We start from the raw sequence: 22159 nt of genomic DNA, 5'->3' as shown, positions 1-22159 counted from the left end.
ACTATCCAGGTATTTGCTTATGCCTGGAATCGCCGAACTTTATATAGTTTCTATATTCGGCATGAAACTCTTTGAGTTTCTTATTCGGCTAAGAAACAATATGGGATATAACATCCCTTAACTTAAACGAAAAATTTAGTTTTTTTAACAGGAATTTTTTTTTTTTTTTAAGTGTTTAGATGAAATGCTCAGTAGAAAATTCGACCAACAAGTCTGCTTCTCCCTCAGCGTATTGGGGAAAATACTTATTTGAACTTCATTTTATTTCATTCATTTTTAATAATATTGTTGAATATTTTTCTTGCATTTTTATTTGAATATTTTTTATGATACAAAATATTCGAGTTTCTGAATATTAAAATCATCTTGCCTATGATTTTTTTTGGTGCTTTTTTTATTTTTCGCATTCAACTGTAACGTAATTCACGGCCATTTCATAGCCGTAGGTACAGCATATTAGATATTGTAAATCTATTTTGCTCGAGACCTTGGGCGTTGAAATGCTTTTGCTGTAATAATAGTAGCTTTATGCGGGTTGAATGAGGATGTCTCTATGCAGTTTCTTAGAATCACTGATCACAAGCGTTACTAGTCAGCGAGTTGACTCAACGTATACCTTATTTTAAGTTAAAATTATATGAGGATATAAATTAGTTTTTGAAAAGTAATTAGCTCCTCGTCTCAAGGACGGATAACAGATACTGTAGTGACTATTATAGTGGCCATCAAATCTATTCTGCTACGGATTATGTGTGTGTAGATTGCATTTAGCAGATTTTATCTAGGAAAATAACTCGAAACAGGAATTATGCCAATTTTAAATCGCTGCTGTGTACCGTTTCTTTTAAACAGGTGGTGGACAAGTGTTAAATACGGGAGTTACTACATAGCAATATATGGTGTGGTAGGTCTGGATTTGTTTTACTGGAATTCAACATAATTTGTTTAGAATACTCTTGTGGAAAATGAAGGTATTTAAGAGTTATAAAGAGAGTTATCGTGCAACCGAAAATGATTTATTATTGATGCTTTCTTAAATCTTTGTTATTACTTGAATCAAATATATGTTTTAGAAAGTTTTCAATCAAATAATCAATCAACTGCGCAAGCAAACTGCGTATAAATAATACTAACGATGAAAACACAAAAGAATAAACATTATGTATACCTTCTTGTTTATAGCCAAATGAAATATGCTGGATTTCGACGGAATTGGAAATGTATTCATATATAGATACTGAAAACTCATGGCAAGTTAACTCATACATATTAGTTGCAATTTTTATTAGTCAAAGAGATATCTTTGTCACGTCTTTCATTTTGAAATCTCTTACATTAATAACAGACACTTCGACCACTCTGTAGGTGATAGATGGGTTTCCGTTTCACGATCGGAGAATATTGGAGGCCTGTAATAACTTGAAAGAAAGGCACTATGTTAGTTTTTAGAGCAGGATTTCTGGGTTAAAAACCCCTTAGCCACTCATGGTACTAAATGCATACCAAGTTAATTTTTCATGAATGAAATTTACATTTAAAACTTCAAAATAATCGTCATAACAATAAAAACATTCTGTGCCACCTATGGGTGTAAGTTGATAGAATCATCAGAATAACACCTCAGAATAACAGGGAATGCTCAGCCCTGTTATTCTGATAGGTGGCAAATGACTCAAGAGTAGCACTGGCTGGAGATTCTATTATTAAAGATTTGGTGGAGAAGGGTACACAAGATTTGTTTTCCAGGAGAGAGGATGAACAGGGTGAATTCATGCTTTGCATATGAGAAGTAAAAATATCAGTTTCTCATAGTAGAATTGAATGATTTTGTTGGACACAGAGAAATGTGAAGATGAATATCAGGAAGTTATTGAGGAGAAGGAATGCCAACAGTGCGATTAGGAAGAGTAGTTGTTGCCCAAGTAACAATGATGAACTATGAATTAATTCATAATTGAATCTAATAATGATTCAGTATGAATCAACTAATAAAGATTTGGTATGAATCAACTGGAGACTGTTGGAAGTGTAATGAGTGATGTACTTAAGGGATAAGAGGAAGTGAGAGATAATGTGAAAGAGTAGAACAGGTGAGGTGAAATGTTTTGTGAATGGAGAGGAGTGCAAGAGATAGAATATGAGAACAGGAGGCTGGATTTTGGAAGTAGCAATGAATGCATGTATGCATGGGAATGCTCAGCCTAGCAATGGGATGCTTGGGAAGATATTCAGGGTAAAGGTGAGCAGGTGTTGAAAAGTCACTGATGAGAGGATGGCTTGGGTAAGACTAGTTGTAAACATGATTGCCCTGCTTATTTACAAATGCCAGGAGTATCAGAAATAAGGGAGATGAAATTGTTGCATTTATTAAGTTTATTCAAATGAAAATAGTTGGAATAAGTGATGTATGATTAGGTGAAAATGATATCCTAAAAGGGATTGAAATGGAAGGGTATGATATTTTTCATGAGGATAAGAAGGGAGGGGGAGCACTGCTGACAATAACAGTGGAATTATCTGCACAATGTTGAGATACAAGTTGCAGTAACAACTGCAATTTGGTGATTGCAGTAATGGTTTGAAGCAGCATGGTGTGAGATAAGGTTGATAGGATGAGATATTTAATCAAATGTTGCTATAGGCCATGTGGAGGGTGGAGACAAAGGTAGGTAAAATGGCTTAGTGAGGAAGGGAAGGGTGATCATCATTATGGATGACAAATCATGGTAACATCGACTGGAATGAGAAGAATGAATTTCTTGACTTCTTTAGGGACAGTTATCCTAAGCAGTGTGCCACAGAAAGTACATTTGCAATGCCTTGTGAAAAGGAGAAGGTGAGGAGATATGATTGAGACATAAATTGGTAAGAGCTTGTTACCAGAGTAATAGACTGCAATAGGTACAGTGTATCAGGGAAGACATACAGAATAATAAAGGGGTTACTTATCATTATAGATGAACTGCAACTAATAACAAGTCTAGATTAGGAATGATAGATAGCATGAGTAATTCCACCAAAAGGTTTGAGGTTGTTTGCTGCAAAGTAGAAGTTCGCAGGACAGAATGCATGCTGTTAAGTTCTCCTACTAGGGGTCAACTGAAGAGGAATTGGAACTGCACAGGAAAATTAACCTTGTGGAAGGAAAAGCAGTCATTATGGGTGATTTCATTTATGGTAGGGGATGCATGTAAGAAGAGAGAAATAAAGGCTGCTGACAAATTACATCCAGTGCTGGGTCTTTTATTACCTTCCAGCTAAAGGTAGTCTTGTTTATCGGTCTCTTTATGTTTTATAATAAAGTGGTAGTGAAATTGAATGAAGGGAATGGAGACAATGATTATTTTAGATTTTGCTACATTTGATAAAATTCCACACAGGAAGGTAGTATACAAACCCAAAAGGATAGGTATACAAAACTACAGCAGTATAAATTTGGGAGAGGAAGATGCATGTAGCAATAAGGGAATGGAATTTCTAGAATTTTTGAGGGACAAATGTCTTAGGTAACATGTAATACAGGGAACAAGAGGTTCAAGAGTTTTGGATTTGGTTCATAGCATCAAAAGAGTTGATAATAGCTGAGATGACATCTCTTCCACCTGAGAAAGTGACCATATGGTTTTGACTTGGAAGATGAATAGACATGCAGGAGTATCAAAGAGACAGGAACGTATGTGGAATTATAAGGCAAGTAATTATAATAGTCTTGGACGTCAACTTGGGGAAGTTTTATGGAGGGAAGAATTGGAAGGACGGGATATCATTAGTTCTTGGGAAATTGTGAAGGAATATTTGTTAGCAGCAATAGTAAGCTGTATTCCACGTGTGAAGAAGAGGACACAATTTGGAGTAAAGTGGATGACAAACAATATTAAATAGGAGCTGCATGCGAAAAAGTGGCTATGGAAGAGATATAAGGAGACAGGGAAGAGAATATGCATGAAAAATATAAGACACAGGCCAGGAGAGTGACTAGTATGGTAAGGAAGGTGAAACTGGAATATGAGAAGAGATTGGCCTAAGATTCAAAGAAAATCCTAGGGAATTTTTTAGCAATCTGGCCAGTAGGAGGAGAAATGACTGTGAAAGAATGACAATGGGAATAGAGTGGAATTGTTCAATGAACACAATTAGAGTATTTCATCCTGGAGGAGTAAATTTTAATACTAGAGGAATTGGGTAGGTTCGAGGTTTAGAGGTGCAGGAGGAGAGTGTGTTCCAAATACTGATTACTCTGGATATCAGTAAAGCAGGGTAACTGGATGGTATTTCACCACAAGTTTTGAGAGAATGTGCTGAAGAACTGACAGAGCCTTTGACCTGGCTTTTCAATGAAAGTCTGGCTGCGGGAAAGGTGCCCAGAGAATGGAAGGAAGGTAAGATAGTGCCATTGCATAAGGGCAGTAGCTGACTGGAAGTGTCTAATTATAGGCCAGTTTGTGTGTCATGAGTAGTTGTTAAGATCTTGGAGAAATTAGTGAGGGACCATATACAGCATTGGACAGAGGAGTGTAATGTTATCTGTGAGAGTCAGCATGGATTTGTGAAGGAGCGCTCTTGTTTTAGCAATATGCTAGCCTTTTATAATAAAGTTACATAATAATAATATTTGAATAATAATAAGTTACAAGAGCAGTAGATGAGGGAAAGACATATACTGCCATTTTCTTAGACTTAGCAAAGGCATTTGACAGAGTGCCACATGATTAGCTGATATTTAAGTTGCAGCACATCGGTCTGGATGTCAGGTTGGTCAACTGGATTCAGGATTGGCTGTCCGATAGGTATCAGTGAGATGTGTACAGTGGTACAGTTTCAAGGAGGCAGAGGGTTACAAGTTGGGTCCCACAGGCTCAGTCCTATATTGCTTAACCTTTATATCAATGACATTATCAGTGGATTGCAGGGAGATATTCAGTTGTTTGCAGATGATGTGAAGCTGGAAAGGGTTATTAGTAATAGTGCAGATGTGGTAGCCCTGCAAGAGGATTTGAATAAGCTAGACAGATCGGCAAATGAATTGGGGTGTTGGTTTAATGCAGTAAAATGTAAAGTCTTGAGGTTTAGGACACATCGACGGGACGCTGCATACTCTAGGGAGGAGCTATACTGGAGGAAGTAGGGAGAGACGAGAGATCTAGGGTTGATAATTGATAGAAACCTGAAATTTAGGGGACATATTGTAAAGGTGGTGAAGGTAACACAGAGGATTGCTGCAATAATGAGAAGGACACTGACCTGCAGAGATAAGAGTTATCATTCCATTGTATAAGACTCTGATCAGACTACACTTGGACTATTGTTCTCCGATTTGGTACCCAGGATTTAAAGGGGATAAATTAACTGTGGAAAGGGTACAAAGGCAGATAACAAAGATGGTTTCAGGATTGTACAATGCTAGTTATGAGGATCAGCTGAGGGAATGTGTGGACTGCAGAGTTTGGTGGATAGAAGAAGGAGAGGTGATATGATTGAGACTTTTAAACTGTTGAGGTGGTTACAGGGTTGACACTGGGGAGTTCTTTTGCTTGGTTGAACAGCAGGAAGGAGTGATGACAAGGGGCCATCCCTGGAAGTTACGAAAGGAAACTGTGAGCAAGAGGGTGAGGAGTGGTTTCTTTGCATGGAGGGTGGTTGAACCATGGAATTCATTGCCTGATAGAGTGGTGAGAGTGAGTACAGTCAATGAGTTTAAGCAGTGGTATGATAGACTTTGTGTTTCCTAGGAGGGACCTCCTGCTTGAGTTTTTTGACTCCAATGAGCCCTGAATAATAATAATAATAATAATAATAAAAAATAGGCTTATGCATGGTTTGGAGCATGGCTATTTGAGAGGTATCAAAAAGTGGTATACGGAGAAGCTGAATCTAAGATCATGAGGATGACTAATGTTGTGTCACAGCATTCTTTTTTTAACTATGCTTGTATATTAGTGACATTGGGGATGGTCTGGGAGGGGGATATGCAAATGATGTAAAGTTGGATTGAATTATAAGAGACATTTTTGATACAGAATCTTTGTAGGCTTTCTTGAATAGGTTTATTTTGAACAGGTGTTTTTCTTAATGTCAGTTTAATGTTGCTAAGTGCATTGGTGTGCATTTTGGGCTAAAAGCATTGTAGACTGAATATTATATTAATGGGAATTTTCTGCAAGTGACTGATGAAACTAGAGATATGAGGGTAATGGTGTATAGTGAATTAGAGGCCATGTTGCCAGGGTGGGTTAAGATGTCATATCAGATATCTGTAGTGTTTGATCAGAACACTAACTTAGAAATGAGGAAGTTATTCTCCCACTTTACAAGACCTTGATAAAATCACATCTGGATTCCATAGTGATGAGAAAACAAACAGGTCCAGACTAGCTAAGTCCTTGTACTCATCCTTTGAGGGTACACTACTCCACTGCACAACAACTCGGTCTCTTTTACTTAATCCTTCAACTACAGACTACAACACTACTACCATCAACACACACAATACCATCTACTGCCCTTCACCACGAATAGTATTTTTTGTCTGTGAATTGTGTGTATATCCTGTTGACCAATTTGCCTGTATGTGGGACCTTGCTACCTTCATATGAGATTGACTAACTCATCTTTAGTTAAAAAAAAGTCCATATGAAGATTCCTCTCATCATGATGAGAATCAAAGTTAGGTCTTTTCAATCAAAGGGTATGATGTCCCATTGTTCCTTTAATTGCACTATGGAGGCTGAGAACTTTGCATATGCTAAAGAAGTGTGGCCTTCAGAATTTGAGAATTAGGAGGAGATATAATAGAAACATACAGTTGGTAAGTGGTACAGATACAGGAGAAATTTGTAGTACAGTATTTGGGAGGTGTGTGTTTGAGGGGGGGGGGAATTCAGGATCAGAAAGAATGTGAGAATCTATGTACTTCTCCAGGCATGTGGGGCAGTGAGTGAGTGAGTGAATGGAATTAGTTGACACTGGATATTGTTGACACATTGTTTACTGAATGTTTTAAAGAGAGAGATAATAGTACCAAGGAATTAAACCTTTCAGAATTCTCCTTCATTGAGTCCCTAACTCCCTGGGCATGCCTATATACAATAATAATAGTTTTCAAGCTCATATTATTTAATACCTCCCTTAATTATATGCATGGATAGGCTTATGTGTTCATCAGACATGTTGTAATAACACAAACAAGGTACACAAAGGTGTACCTTGTTTGTGTATTTTAGGAGCACCATATATTCTGGGTGTTTTAAATGTGCAAGGGTAAAACACCCAGAATATATAGTGCTCCTAAAATACACAAACAAGGTACACTTTTGCATCCTATTGTAGATATTATAAACAGTCCTACATATAAACTAGCTAAACATTAAGCCAAATTACTAACCACTTACACAAACAATTCTCCCTCTTTTGTTAAAAATTCTACCACCTAAAAAAGTATTTTAGAAAACCACACCTTAACTAGTTCAGACCTAATGGTGAGTTTTGATATCACCTCATTATTCTCTAATGTACCACTGATTGAAACACTTAACTTACTAAATTCACAATTTCCCCCAGATATATTTCAGCTATTTAAATTCACAGTACAGGCAGGTTATTTTACATAGAAAGGGAAAATATACAAACAATTAGATGTGACAGCTATGGGTCCCCCCCCTTCCCCCCCTTAACCAACTTCTGCATAGAATATCTGGAAAAATTGGCCATCAACACAGCCACTCTCAAACCTATTCTCTGGCTACACTATGTTGATGATGTGTTTGCTATTTGGCCACATGGCCCAGACACATTGAATACATTTTTAGTGCATCTAAATAGCCAGCACCCTAAAATCCACTCTACAATGGAACTAGAAGCCAATGACTGCCTGCCCTTCCTGGACACACTGATCACACGTCTTCCAGAAGGTTCCTTATCATTTTCAGTTTATAGAAAACCCACACATACAGGGAGATACTTGCACAAACAATCACACCATCACCCTTCTCAACAATATGGTATCTTAAAAACATTAACCGATAGAGCTAGAGCAATCTGTTCCAATGACATTGCTCTCACTGCTGAACTTTCTCACCTACATCATACCTTCTTAACCAATGGTTATAATCCCCATAAGATAGATAACATACTAAATGCTACCCAGAAATCCCCTCTATCTACCACAAAAGACTACAACAAAACTATCACCATCCCATACATTAAAGGCACATCTGAAAAGATATCTAGGGTGCTTAACAAACACCAACTATGCACAGTATTCAAACCTTATGTAAAATTAGCAACTCTCATCCGTTCACCTAAGGACAAATGCACTCCTTTATCACATCCAGGAGTCTATGAAGTGCCCTGTTCTTGTCATCAAGCCTACTATGGACAGACAGGAAGAACTGTGGACATCCGCCTTAGTGAACACAAAAAATACATCCGACACTTTCACTATGGCAAGTCGGGTCTGACAGACCATACTTTGGATACCCCTGCACACAGGATCAATTGGAAAGAAACAAAAGTTATGCACAGAAGCTTCTACAAGTCAGAGAGGTTGTTCCTAGAATCAACAGAAGCCTTAAAACAGGTGAGTTAGCCGATCTTATACGGAGGTAGCATGGTTTTTTCTCCCGGAAACTCGGGTTTTTCATCCCGCATACAGACAAATCGGCCCTTCAGAACACACGCAATTTACAGACATAGAATACCAGTTGTGGTGGTGGTGGTGGAAATGGGCAGTAGATGGCGTTGATGGAGACGATACGTAGTAGAGGTTCGGTGTAGTGGTTGAGACAGTTGTAGGTGTCCTCCCGCGATGAGTCCTCGGACTCCTTGGAGGTGTCAGGAATAATCATCATCATCATCATCAAATTCCTGCCATGTACCCTCAAGGGTTGTACAGGATATGACAGTACTATATGAAAAAATTACATCATTACTAACTTCCTATCTACAATTTTCCTCCAAATCAGTCTGTTACTTGTCAAGACTCCAACATTATCAGATCTTATATTTCTATCGTCTAAGGCACTTTGTACCGTATCAATCCACCTATATCTTGGTCTTCCTCTGGGTCGTTTTCCTGCCAACCTGGCAGAGAACACTTGTTTTGCTAATCTTTCCTCTCCCATTCTATTTAAGTGACCATACCACCTGAGATTAGCTCTGCTAACGCATTCCTGGAAGCTGACAATGTCAAGTTCTTTCCTAATATCCTCATTTTTAATATGATATTGCCATTGATGTCATCTCTTCATGCCTCTAATCTTTCTCAGGACTCTCATATCTGCTGTCTCTAGTCTTTGGTCAAGTGTTTTACTTCTGACCCAGCTCTCAGATCCATAAGTTAAAACTGGTTTGAACACTGTCTTGTATACATCTAATTTAGTGTTCCGACTAATTTCTCTCTTATTCCATATGAATTTATTCAATTGACTTCCCACCATACCAGCTTTGCTGATTCTGTAGTCTATTTCTATATTTAATTTACCATCTTAAGTAAAAATCGTGCCTAAGTAGCTGAAATGTTTTACTTGTTCCACAAGTTCTTCATTCACAACACAGTTGATATTTTCAATGATTCTGCCTATTTTCATAGTCTTTGTCTTTTTATTGCTGACCTTAATACCATATCTATTACAACAGCAATTGAATTCAGTCAGAGAATCTTGTAGACTTGTAGCGGATTTATTTAGAAGTATAACATCATCCGCATAAAGCAAGGAGCTGACATTAACATTTCCAATTTTGATATCAGGTTTAATACCACTTTCCTTCATAATGTGATCCATATAGATAATGAATAACAGAGGGGATAATGTACATCCTTGTCTCACACCAGATTTAACATTAAACCATCTTCCTGTACTTCCTTCAATTCTAACTGTTGACTTACAACTCAAATAAAGACTAAGTATTGCTTGATATAATGCCCCATTGACACCATATAACTGCAGCGTATTGAATAGCTTCTCTCTTGGCACCTTGTCATATGCCTTTTCCAAATCGACAAAACTTAAATACAGATCTCTGTTATATTTCCATGCTTTCTCGACTATTTGTCATAAAGTGAAGATCTGATCCTGACAGCCTCTATTTGGCCTGAATCCAGCTTGTTCTTCACCAAGCTTTTCTTCCACAATTCTTCTCAACCGTTTCTCAGGTATACTTGCATAGATCTTGCCAGGAACACTCAGTAGGGAAATACCTCTGTAATTCTCACATTCAGTTTTATTTCCCTTTTTTATATATGGGAACTATGAGACCTCTACTCCAATCATCGGGAATTCGTCCCTCTGTCCAGGCTTTCTGAACTATGCAGTGCAGCCACTGTAAGACTTTTATACCACCATATTTCAGCATTTCTGGTCGAATATCATCTACTCCTGCTGCCTTTCCACATTTCAAGCCTTTGATGGCTTTTTCTACTTCAAGTATGGATATGTATTCCTGACTGCATGCCTGGTCAGTGTTTTTTATCACTGTGCTGTCATCACTGCTTGTTTCATTTAGCAGTTTTTCAATGTAATTACTCCATACTTCAAGGATATCTTTTTCTACCGTTTCCATGTCACCTTTATCATCTCTAACTCCTTTTACAGCACTCTTTCCTCCATTCAACAACCTCCAGAATATTTTGCCACCTTCTTGATATTTATTTTCTATATTCTTGCCAAAGTCCTCCCATGACTTTTGTTTAGCTAGTTTTACACACTGTTTAGTTTTCTTACATTTGTCTGTGTATTCTGTAAGAGTAAAAGCTGACTTATTTGCCAGGAACTTTTGATATGCTTTCTTCTTTTCCTTCACTGCCTCTTTAACTTCCTGTGTCCACCAGGGAGTTCTGATTTTTTTATCCTTACAGACAACCTCACCACATGCCTCTCTGGCAGAATCAATGTTTTCTTCAGAGTTTGCCACTGAATCTCCAAGGTTTGATTCCTGTTCTCAAACTCTTTCATTTTCTTTTCAATAATCTTTCTGTATTTTAGTCTACAATGCACATCTGAGAGCTTCTCAACTTTTATTCGCTTTAAAACTTTCTTACGTGTTATTCTTTTCAATATGAAATTCAGTTTTATCCTGCTCAAGACTAAATAGTGATCACTTCCAATTTCAAATCCTCTGTACACTCTGGTGTCCTGCACCAGGGAGAAAACATCACTATCAACAATAACATAGTCAATGAGACTTTTCTTATTCCTAGCTTCTTCTCTCCATGTGAATTTGTGCACATTTTTATGTTGGAACATGGTGTTAGTAATAACCAGTCCATGTCCTGAGCAGAAATCCAACAGATATTTGCCATTATTATTAGCCTTGCTCTTTTCTCCAAATTTTCCCAAAATATTTTTGTATGTCTCACAATCATTTCCTACTCTGCTATTTAGATCTGCCACAAGAACCAACTTTCCCTTTTTCAATGTGTCATTTGCTTTTTCTAAAGCATCAAAAAATTCCTCCACTTCTACCTAAGTAGAACCTTCTGTGGGGCCATAGGCACAAATAAGTCTCATTGTCCAGTTTCCCATTCTCATATTTGCCCACATTACTCTACTTGAGACTGACTGCCATTCAAGAAGATTAGCCTCGTATTTTGTGTCGAATACTATGGCTACTCCTTCTTTTCCTTGATTGTCATTGCCTGAATATAATATTTTGTATTTATTGCTCAGAAAGATCTCACCAGTTTTTGGTCTTTTTTGTTTCAGTCACCCCTATTATGTCGATCTGGTACTTATCTAATTCCTCAGCTAGCTCCATTTCTTTGCCATTGAGGCTTCTTACATTGATAGTACCGATCTTTAACTCTGGTGATGTTGAGTTGGGGTTTATTTTCAGATTTGTTCCAGTAGCTGACTTTTCGCTGTTCGCCCTGGTTCCCTGGCGAAAACAATGGGGGGGCCTTGTTTAACCGGGCGACGCCCCAGCCGGCATGAAATTTTGTCATGTTGTACCAACCAATAAGAATACAATTTGATCTGCTAAATCCCAAATTGCCAGCCCATCCTCGTCTGTTCAGTATCCAAGTAGATACCCAACAGGGTGCACCACGAGAAGGTGAGGATTGGACATTAGGTCAGAAGCCCTGGTCGGTTCTCTGCTTTCCTTTAAAGGCTATGTGGAGGTCTCCTCTCAGTTATACAGCTTTGACCCTTAAGCACCCCCTTTTACCATCTCCCTTAAACTTAATGTTAAAAACTTGCCTACCACGTCAGTTCAGTTTACACATGCAAAACAGATGAAACGCAGAAAACAAGAACAGCAATTCATGACAATTGACAACATTCAAATGGATTGGTTGACACAATAACCAGTCACAGCCTCTAGGTGCTATTGTCTCAGAGCTCACCCTGCCTCTCCTTCTAGAACGCTAAAAATTGACCCACAGCCATCTGTCAAATGACTCAAAGGTGTATGTATTTTGAACACACACTCAGGCTATTAATGCAAATGTGATGCAATGTTTATGCATTGAAATGTGTCCTCTTCAGGAAGCATTAGTATATTATGTTTACTTTTAGGAATTACTCGAAATTTGGAAATAATTAGGGGAGTCTTTAACGGGAATAAATGCAAAAATATAATATCAGTGATAATGCTATTTGATGGATAAGCCCTGTGCACCCTAGCACACCCTGAATATTTGCCTCTGATATACACACACACACACACACACACACACACACACACACACACTGTATTTTTGCCTTATCGATATATCCTTTGCTTTTTTGTACTTGAAATTTATCTGAAAATTAGGATTTATCCTTTAAACGAAATGCATCTTATATACCAATGTGTTTTTTATATATGCGCAGTGTGCATCATCATTTGTTGTTATTGCATAATCAGTTTGAATAGTTGCACAATCATTAACAGTCACATTTTAACTAGTAATCAATGCATTATTATTATTATTTAAATTAAAAAAAACTCGTGGATTCTCTGAAGCACAGACATAGCTATACGATTGCATTAAGCATAATGTGATTGAGTATGCAAAAATGAATGGCAATAGGGCTGAGTTGCACTTTGGGCCTCCGTCTACAGAAAAAAATGGTACGAACTTGGTGGAAACAAGAGTAGCAATTAATAGAAGCAAATTCTAAAAAAAAAAAAACGCAAATCTCTGTTGAACAGGCAAAATGGTCAGAAATTGAAAATGAATTAAAAACTTAGATAATGGATCCAAGAAGATTGAGTTGCTGTATTTCATCTCATCTTCCTTTTATCCTCTTTTACCTTGCAGTGTCGAGGGTTTATTAATCATCGGACCTCAAACCGTTTACAGGATAAGGTAGTCAGCCCTACACCCCGGTGTATCCTATGTCTTGTAGTGTTGAGTTCTCAAGGCCAGTTTGCCTGCTTTGCGGGATGTAAAAACCCAGGATAAACTGGGGAAAAAACCCTACTGTCCAATCCCAAGACCAGCTGAGGAAGATCCTTAAGCTCCTCACATCACCGACAGGAATCGAACCTAGGACACTCCTTCCCCAGGCATATGGTTGCGAAGCGCACAGCCACTAGGCTAACCGTGCAAAGTTTACTGTATGTCTACAAAAACGATTATTCAATGAGCAAAATTATTGGTAACAATATATATATATTAAAATCAATGTAAAATCCAGTAAAATAAATGTATCATTGATTTTGCAGGGTTACTATCATGGTGCTTTAGATTTATAATGAGAAACAATTTATGCATGTGCAAAAATGAAAAGATCACAAAATGCCTGACAAATTTGAAAATAAAAATGAGTTTCACAGATTCATCATAAATACTAGAAAATAAGACAATTTGGAATTTTCACAGATAACTAATATAGATGAAGTGTATCTGACATTTGATGACCTTGAACAAGACTTTTGACTTCAAAGGTAAAAAAAAAATTCATATTCATCCAAAAGGATGGATGTATGAGGAAGAGATGAAGTTATGGATAAAGAAAGTGTGGTTTGGATGTCCTGGCAACTTACATAAGAAACCTGCTTTGTTAGTATGGGATCAGTTTAGATGCCATAAACCGAAACTATTAAGAACGAACTTCACAAAATGAACACAAAAATAGCTGTAATCCCAGGAGGACTCACCTCCATGCTTCAACCTTTTAGATGTTTCAATAAACAAACCATTTAAAGGATTTATGAGAGAAAATTGGGTCAATTGGATTCATTCTCCAAATTCGAGGAAACATCTACAGGAAGGAGAAAGAAGGCCACAATTTTACAGGTGTGCAAATGGGTAAAGAATTCATGGAATGAAGTGAAACCCAAAATTATTATAAAATTTTTTCAAAAGTGTGGCATTAGTAATTCTCTTGATGGTACAGAGGATGATTTATTATTTCAAGACAGTAACGACTTGGATTTTGATGAAGAATCAAGTTCAGAAAATTTTGAGAGTGAAGTTGAATAAAAATTTGTAAAAATTAATGAAATTTATAAAAATTATTTTGTTTGTATTATATGTTAGACATTTTTAATGATTTGATTTTTTAAGAATTATTTTTTATACATGTATAATAATAATAAATATATTAAAATTTAAAATAAAAAAAATACATGAAAAATTGTTGCATTTTTTTCCAAAAAATTTGACATGAAAAATGTGAGTCCAATACAATGGTGCATCTTATAAAGCAAAAAATATGGTGTATATAGCTTTTAGTTTTGTTTTTTAGCGTGAATGACATTAAGGAGTGTGTCTTTCTGGGACAGCACTGTCTGAGATCAGTATGATTCATTGCAGGTAATTAAGAGTAAAATGGAGACGTGCATCTCTTTTATCCTGCTGTACATTGTAAGTTGACAAAATCCTAATGATGTTATTATTATTATTATTATTATTAATATTCCTACCTCATCGTCTGTCACGCAGGTTACCAAGGGACGCGTTCGGGTTTTAGGCAGAGGGACCCTTTCGAAAAATATGTTACAGTCTCCCTTAGACACCACTCCTCAGCACTCTGCTAGAGGAAACTTCATCAATGGGCCCGCTACCCATTTGGGGAGGTGTTTAGGGGAAGTGCAAAGAAATGGTTCTGCAAAAGGACAGAAATGGCAATGACAATGGCACCAGACTATGGCTTTAGGCAACTGGAACATCTTCTCTCTGACTGGGAAGGAGTTGGAACTGGTCGAGGAAGCCAAGCGCTACTGGCTAGACTTAGTCGGGCTTTCTTCGACCAAGAGGAGAGGCTCTGGAACTGTCGACCTGGATATGGGGTGGAAACTCTACTACTCTGGTATGAGCCCAACGTTGTCTGCTCAGGCGGGTGTGGGGATACTCACAAGTTCCCAGCTGTCAGACTGTGTTGCTGAGTGGATCCCATTGGGGGGGATGGGTATGTGTGTTAAAGCTTCAGATGAAAAACCATGATTTGGCTGTGGTGCAAGCCTATGCACCTAATCTGGAGCCAGAATACTCTGCCTTCCTAGAGGAAGTGGATGCTGCTTTTGACAGGGTGGCAGACATAGCATCAGTCCTGCTAATGGGTGACTTCAATGCACATGTTGGAACAGATGACAGACATGGAGGGGTGTGGTTGGGAGGAATGGTGCCTCTGACCTTAACGCGAATGGGTTGAAATTATTGGACTTCTGCTGTACTAACAGCTTGTCCATAATGAATACCTTCTTCCAGCACCGAGAAGTCCATAAGTATACCTGGTACAGGGATACACTAGAACAAAGGTCTAGTGTATCCCTGTACCTCAGCAGACCTATTTTCCTCAGTGTTGGATGTTCGTGTGAGAAGAGGGGCAGAACTGTCAACTGACCACCACCTTGTTGTGTGCACTCTACGGCTTTAGATACCAGATGCTACCATCAACGCTGGTAGGCCTAAGCAGCTATTCCGCGTGAAATAGGAGGCATTGGAAAATGAGGCTGTGAGGAAGAGGTTGAGGAGGAGTGGAAGCTATTCAGAACAGCTGTCACTGTCTCTGCACTCTCATGCTGTGGCAGAAAGCGGCTCGGTGTGGCAACAGGCAGTGAGAAAAGGACACCTTGGTGGAACCAAGAAGTCCAAAAAACTGTCCGGGCAAAAAAGGAGTCCTACCTAACATGGATTAGGATCAGGTCACCTGAGATGCATTTGCGGTATGCTGAGGCACGAAAAGCTGCTGCTGAGGCAGTAAAGACAGCAAAGCAGAAGGCTGCTTGGGAATCCTTTGGAGAAAGATTAGACTCATCCTATGCAAATACAAACAAAGTATTCTGGCAAACCATCTGCCGCCTTCGAGGGAGGAAATCGTGCACAGCAAGGGCAATTAAGACCTCTGATGGTACACTTTTAACAACGGGGAAGGATATCCTCCATAGATGGAGGGAATACTTTGAGAGCCTTCTTAATATGGGTGGCCCAGCAGTTGTGGACATCCAAGAGGTGCAAATCGGGGCAATGACTAGTCTCACAGCAGAAGAGGTCCATTTAGCAATAAAATCGCTAAAATCGGGCGAGGCTGCTGGCGATGATGAAATTCGGCCCGAAATGCTAAAAGCCTTAAATCAAGAGTGTTGACTTTTCTCTGGCTGACTCAAGTGTGTCAGGCTGCTTGGATATCTGGGCGAGCACCAAAGCAATGGCAGACAGGCATAATAATACTAGTCTTCGAGAAGGGAGACCAGAAAGATTGCAGTAACTATCATGGCATCTCTCTGCTCAGCCTGCCTGGGAAAGTGTATGCTAGGTGCTTGGAAAGACGGTGCAGGAGCATAGTTGAGTCAAAGTTCCAGGAAGAACAATGTGGCTTTCGTCCTGGTATAGTTTGCCCACCGTTTGTAGATCTCTCCTTGGCATTTTGCCAAGAATAGTTGATTCATGCTGAAGGGAAGAAAGAAATGAAGGATGTACGAATTGGTCACCAACATGTGAAATCATGTGCTTCTTGTCTGTCGCTGTACTAGTACTAGCTTGATTTTTGTTGTCGCTTTTTTGCATAAATGGCCCCGCCTACTCCCTATACGGGAACAAATAGGCATTAGCTGATTTTTTTTTTTTTTTTATTAATTTGTCTGATGGATCCAATACAGTCAACAAGTTCTGTTGTTGTTTAACAACAGAACTTGTTGACTAGTTTCAGTAGCTCTTGCAAAAGAATATTGAATAATGTGATGACATTCTGTGAAAAAGAATCGTCTCCTTGTTCCCCTTTCTCAAGTCATAACACGTGCAAGTGCAATTGCCTGCGTATCGGGGTCGACTGTTAAAAGAATTCGTAGGGAATCAAAAGGTGAAGGTAAGCCAAAATTTATTAAATCTCCTAAAAAAAAAAAAAAAGCACCAGAGTAAAGAAAACCATCTAAACCATAGCTTTGAATGATTTTGATGTAGATGTTATAAGAACTTTTCACGATTTTTACGTGGTCGAGAAAAGAGTGCCAACTGTTCCGAAATTGATTCCTGTGCTTAAAGAAAAAATTAATTTTCTTTGGAAAAGAGAAACTTTAAGGAAAATACTTCATGAAATCAGATTTTGTTTTAAAAAGTCCCAGAATAAAAGGAAACTTATCATGGAGCGAAGTGACATTGTTTTATCTAGAACGCAGTATTTGAGAGCAATAAGACGTTTCAGGGAGGAAAAAAAACCGATTGTGTATCTAGATGAAACTTGGATTGATAGTAATTTAAATTATGGAAAATGTTGGCAGTCTAAAGAAGAATGTGGAGTACTACAAACAGGAAATGCATCGCACGCATAATAATTTTGTGTGCGGGTGGAGAAATTGGTTTTTTTACTGAATTCAAACTTATATGCAAAGCCAATTACCATAGGCAAATGAATTCTACGATCTTCGAAAAGCGGGCAGAAGAAAAACTGATTCCAAACCTTCCTAAAAATGGTGTTGTTATAATTGATAACGCTTCATATCACTCTATTCGATCAAACAAAGTTCCAAATTGGTCTAATAACAAGCAAGTTCTTATGGATTGGCTCTCTGCAAATAACATTTCTCATTCCCCATATATGCGAATGAGAAATTTGTATAATAAGACATTTGTGTTATTCTTTCTGATAGCTTGCTACGAAGGAGCTGAGAATTCAGGTAAGAAATATGTGACTGATCAGTGCTATATAATTATAAGAACGGCTAATATTACTGAAACTTATCATTGCTTGGAGTGCGTCTTAAAATATCCCACTTGTTTGCGACCATTATAACAATGTAAGCTACTTCAAAAATGTGTCCTCATTTGCTATTGTGGTGAAAATTTAAAATAATATATTTGGTGATGCATTCAATTTTAATCTCGGAATTATATTTTTAAATAATAACCGTGCTAGACATTCTTCTCGAAGCTGAAAGCTCAATTGAATTGCTTAATTTGGTCAAAAAAAACTCGCCCACAACTAAACTATTTAAATTCGACACGATGCTCAAAGAGCATGGATTTCTAGCTTTGAGGCTACCACCATATCATTGTGATATTAATGCTATTGAGTATGTTTGGGCAGAAGTGAAAAGTTTCATTCGCCATCGCAACGTAACTGGGGATATTGACATGTCGAAACTTTTTAAGCTTTCAGAACAGGCGACTGAAAGTATTACAGTTCAAAACTGGGGAAAATATCTTTCATGTCACCTCATTGGAAAATATGTATTGGGACAGAAACGGAATTATTGAAGAATTATGCAAACCCTTGCTGATCAGTTTAAGTGAAAGTGATGGCGATTCGGACACCGATTCAGATGACTATGAAGATTAAAAGGATTTGATAATGGTATTTTTTTCCAACCTTTTCTTGCATGGGTTTGTTAAGAGTCACAACAAGTCATAAATAATTAATCAGTTTAGGATATTAAAGTGTCTCAGTTCTCTCAACTGTAAGTTTAGAATATCTAAGTTCATTTGAAAAAATTTCTGTTTTTCATTATAATTATTTTTATTTTATAGAAAAGTTTCTTAAAAATAAACTTAGTTAAATTTTTGTTTTATGCTATACCTTTTTTAATTTTGTTAATACTCTATGTCCATTTTTCCAACTGTTATACAAGCAAAATAGTTACACTTTAAAAACTACAATGTTCTAAAAGAAAAGCTAAATTTTCCGACCTGTAATAATAAACAAACACATCCCAGAAGACAGATTGATTACCCTATTATCGGAATGGATTCTCCTTTTTCTGACATGCGCAGAAGTGTCTAGGGACCTCTAATCGGTGGGCGAACTATAGAAGCACAACTGACCAAATCTTCACTTTAAGGCAAGTCTTTGAGAAATCTTGGGAATATGCCAAGAATGTCTACTCATGTTTTATGGACTTGGAGAAGGCATATTACTGGGTTCCTCAAGATAAGCTTTGGCAAGTAGTACAGGAGTATGGAGTGGATGGCCAACTATTAGCTGCCATCAAGTCCCTGTATGAATGCCCAGAGTTTTGTGTCAGGGTAAACAGCACAAAGTCTGAACCTTTCACAGTCTCTGTTGGCCTCTGCCAAGGGTGTGTTCTGTCACCCTTCCTTTTCATAATATTTATGGACTGGATTGATAGGCACATCCGAGGCAGTGAGTGTGTCAGAATTGGAAGATGTAGCATTGGACGTCTGCTTTTTGCAGATGACCTAGTTCTGCTTAGCTCCTCCACATATGACCACCAGCGGAACCTGGATAGGTTTGTAGCTGTTTGTGCAAATGCCGGAATGAAGATCATTGTGGCCAAAACTGAAACATTTGTGGTCTCAAGACAACCATCCCAGTGCACTCTACATGTAAGTGGAGTCCTAATGAGGCAGGTGGAGAAGTTTAAATACCTTGGGTCCATATTCATGAATGATGGAAAATGGGACATAGAGCTAGATACTCAAATTGGCTTAGCAAGCGCAATATTGTGGGAGCTTGGCCGTTCGGTAGTATTGAAGCAGGAGTTAAGCCAGAAGGCAAAGCTGGCTGTCTTCAATACAGTCTATGTCCCCCCCCCCATCCTCACCTATGGTCATGAGAGTTGGATAATGACCAAAAGAATGTGGACACGAATCCAAGTGGCTGAAATGAGGTTCCTTCGAGGGGTTGCGGGGCTGACAAGACTCGACAGTCAGAAGCTCTGCAATTCAGGAAACCCTCAATACTCAACCGCTGCTTCTCCGTGTTGAGAGATCACAGTTACGTTGGTACGGGCACCTGGTCAGAATGCCACAAGAGAGGCTCCCTCGGCAGGCCCTCTTTGCCAAGTCAGAGGGTCAGAGGCCAAGGACTTGCTAGATAGATTATATCCAACACCTTGGGTGGACATGTTTGGGAATCCCACCAGAACACCTGTGCTTGGTGGCAGAGGATCGTGACCATTAGAAGTTCCTCTTGCAGCTGTTGTCCCCACAACCCAATTAGGAAGGGTGGGCCTTGAAGATGTATGTATGTATTAATTTATTATTCAGGCCTCCATGGAGTCAAAAGACTCATTGTGGGAGGTCCTTTCTAGGAAACACAAGTCTATCGAGACTCATCGAGGGAAGTCCCTCCTAGGAAACACAAAGTCTATCATACCACTCCTTAAATGCATTGACTGTTCTCGCTCTCACCACTCCATCAGGCAATGCATTCCATGGTTCAACCACCCTCCATGCAAAGAAATCACTCCTCACCCTCTTTCTCACAGTTTCCTTTTGTAACTTCCAGGGATGGCCCCTTGTCATGACTCCTTCCTGCTGTTCAACCAAGCGAAAGACCTCCCCAGTGTCAACCCTGTAACCATCTCTCAACAGTTTAAAAGTCTCAATCATATCACCCCTCCTCCTTCTATCCACCAAACTCTGCAGTGCACACTCCCTCAGCCGATCCTCAAAATTAACATTGTACAGTCCTGAAACCATCTTTGTTATCCGCCTTTGTACTCTTTCCACAGTTAATTTATCCCCTTCAAATCCTAGGGACCAAATCTGAGAACAATAGTCTAAGTGTCGTCTGATCAGGGTCTTACACAACAGAATGATAACCATTTTATCTCTGCAGGTCAGTGTCCTTCTCATTATTGCAGCAATCCTCTGTGTTACCTTCACCTTTACAATATGTCCCCTAAATTTCAGGTTTCTATCAATCATCAAACCCAGATCTCTTGTCTCTCCTACTTCCTCCAGTTTAACTTTTCTCATAGAGTATGCAGCGTCCCATCGATGTGTCCCAAACCTCAAGACCTTACATTTTGCTGCATTAAACTGAAATCCCCATTCATTTGCCCATCTATCTAGCTTATTCAAATCCTCTTGCAGGACTACCACATCTGCACTATTACTAGTAATCCTTCCCAGCTTCGCATCATCTGCAAACAACTGAATATCTCCCTGCAATCCACTGAAAATGTCATTGATATAAAGGTTAAACAATATAAGTCCCAGTACTGAGGCCTGTGGGACCCAACTTGTAACCCTCTGCCTCCTTGAAACTGTCCCACCATACACAACTTGCTGATACCTATTGGACAGCCAATCCTGAATCAGTTGACCAATCTGACATCCAGACCCATGTGCTGCAACTTGAATATCAGTTTATCATGTGGCACCCTGTCAAATGCCTTTGCTAAGTCTAGGAAAATGGCAGTATAAGCTTTTCCCTCATCTAATGCTGTTGTAACTTTATCATAAAAGGCTAGCATATTTCTAAAACAATATTAACACCAACATTTTTTGAATATCGATTTGCAGAAATAATTGCAGGTTGTTGGTTTACCTTTTAAAACTTAAGGGATTTAATAGTCAGCTAACTGTGCTACTTTATTAAATAGGATTAAGTGATAGAAAACACCAAAATGAAGTGATATTGCTTCAAAATAATGAGGATATTAAAGATCCTTCATCTTTTTTTTTAGCCATATAAAATGAAAATTGGAAAGTTTCAAAATTTGACCATAGAGAGTTTGTCTTGATATTGTTGTAACATTTAGTTACTAGCATGAGTTTATTTTATTGAAGAATGTTTCCAGCCACTTAAATAAGTAAATGCTATTACTTTGTCTTATATTCTGTAAAACTGTCTCATTTGTTTGCTTAATTTTAGGTATTGCATATATTTATTCTCTTCTATGGATTATATATTTTAATATTTGGAGGTTGCCGTGAATTTTTTGGAGCATATTTTGAACTTGGAAAAACTGGTATGTATTTTATTGTATTCATTTATTAAAAAAAAAAAAAAAAAAAAAAAAAAAAAAAAAAAATCAATAACATGGTTAG

The 22159-nt window shown here is 38.2% G+C and overlaps 1 protein-coding gene across 1 annotated transcript in view; it reads left to right on the top strand.

The window, feature by feature from the left end:
- The first annotated feature begins 510 nt into the window (after positions 1–510).
- LOC150104152 (uncharacterized) overlaps positions 511–22159 on the top strand; it is an 84181-nt gene continuing 62532 nt past the window's right edge. The window contains exons 1-2 of the mRNA XM_090397297.1: positions 511–904; positions 21984–22080. Of these exons, the coding sequence (XP_090253423.1) occupies positions 809–904; positions 21984–22080 (193 nt within the window). The 5' untranslated portion in view covers positions 511–808. The remainder of the gene's footprint in view (positions 905–21983; positions 22081–22159) is intronic.

This window comes from Typopeltis vanoorti, chromosome 8 (assembly GCF_054136105.1).
Source record: "Typopeltis vanoorti isolate ZY-2024b chromosome 8, IOZ_Tvanoo_1.0, whole genome shotgun sequence".
Taxonomy (NCBI): Eukaryota; Metazoa; Arthropoda; class Arachnida; order Uropygi; family Thelyphonidae; genus Typopeltis; species Typopeltis vanoorti.
This window is presented reverse-complemented; position numbering and strand designations above follow the sequence as displayed.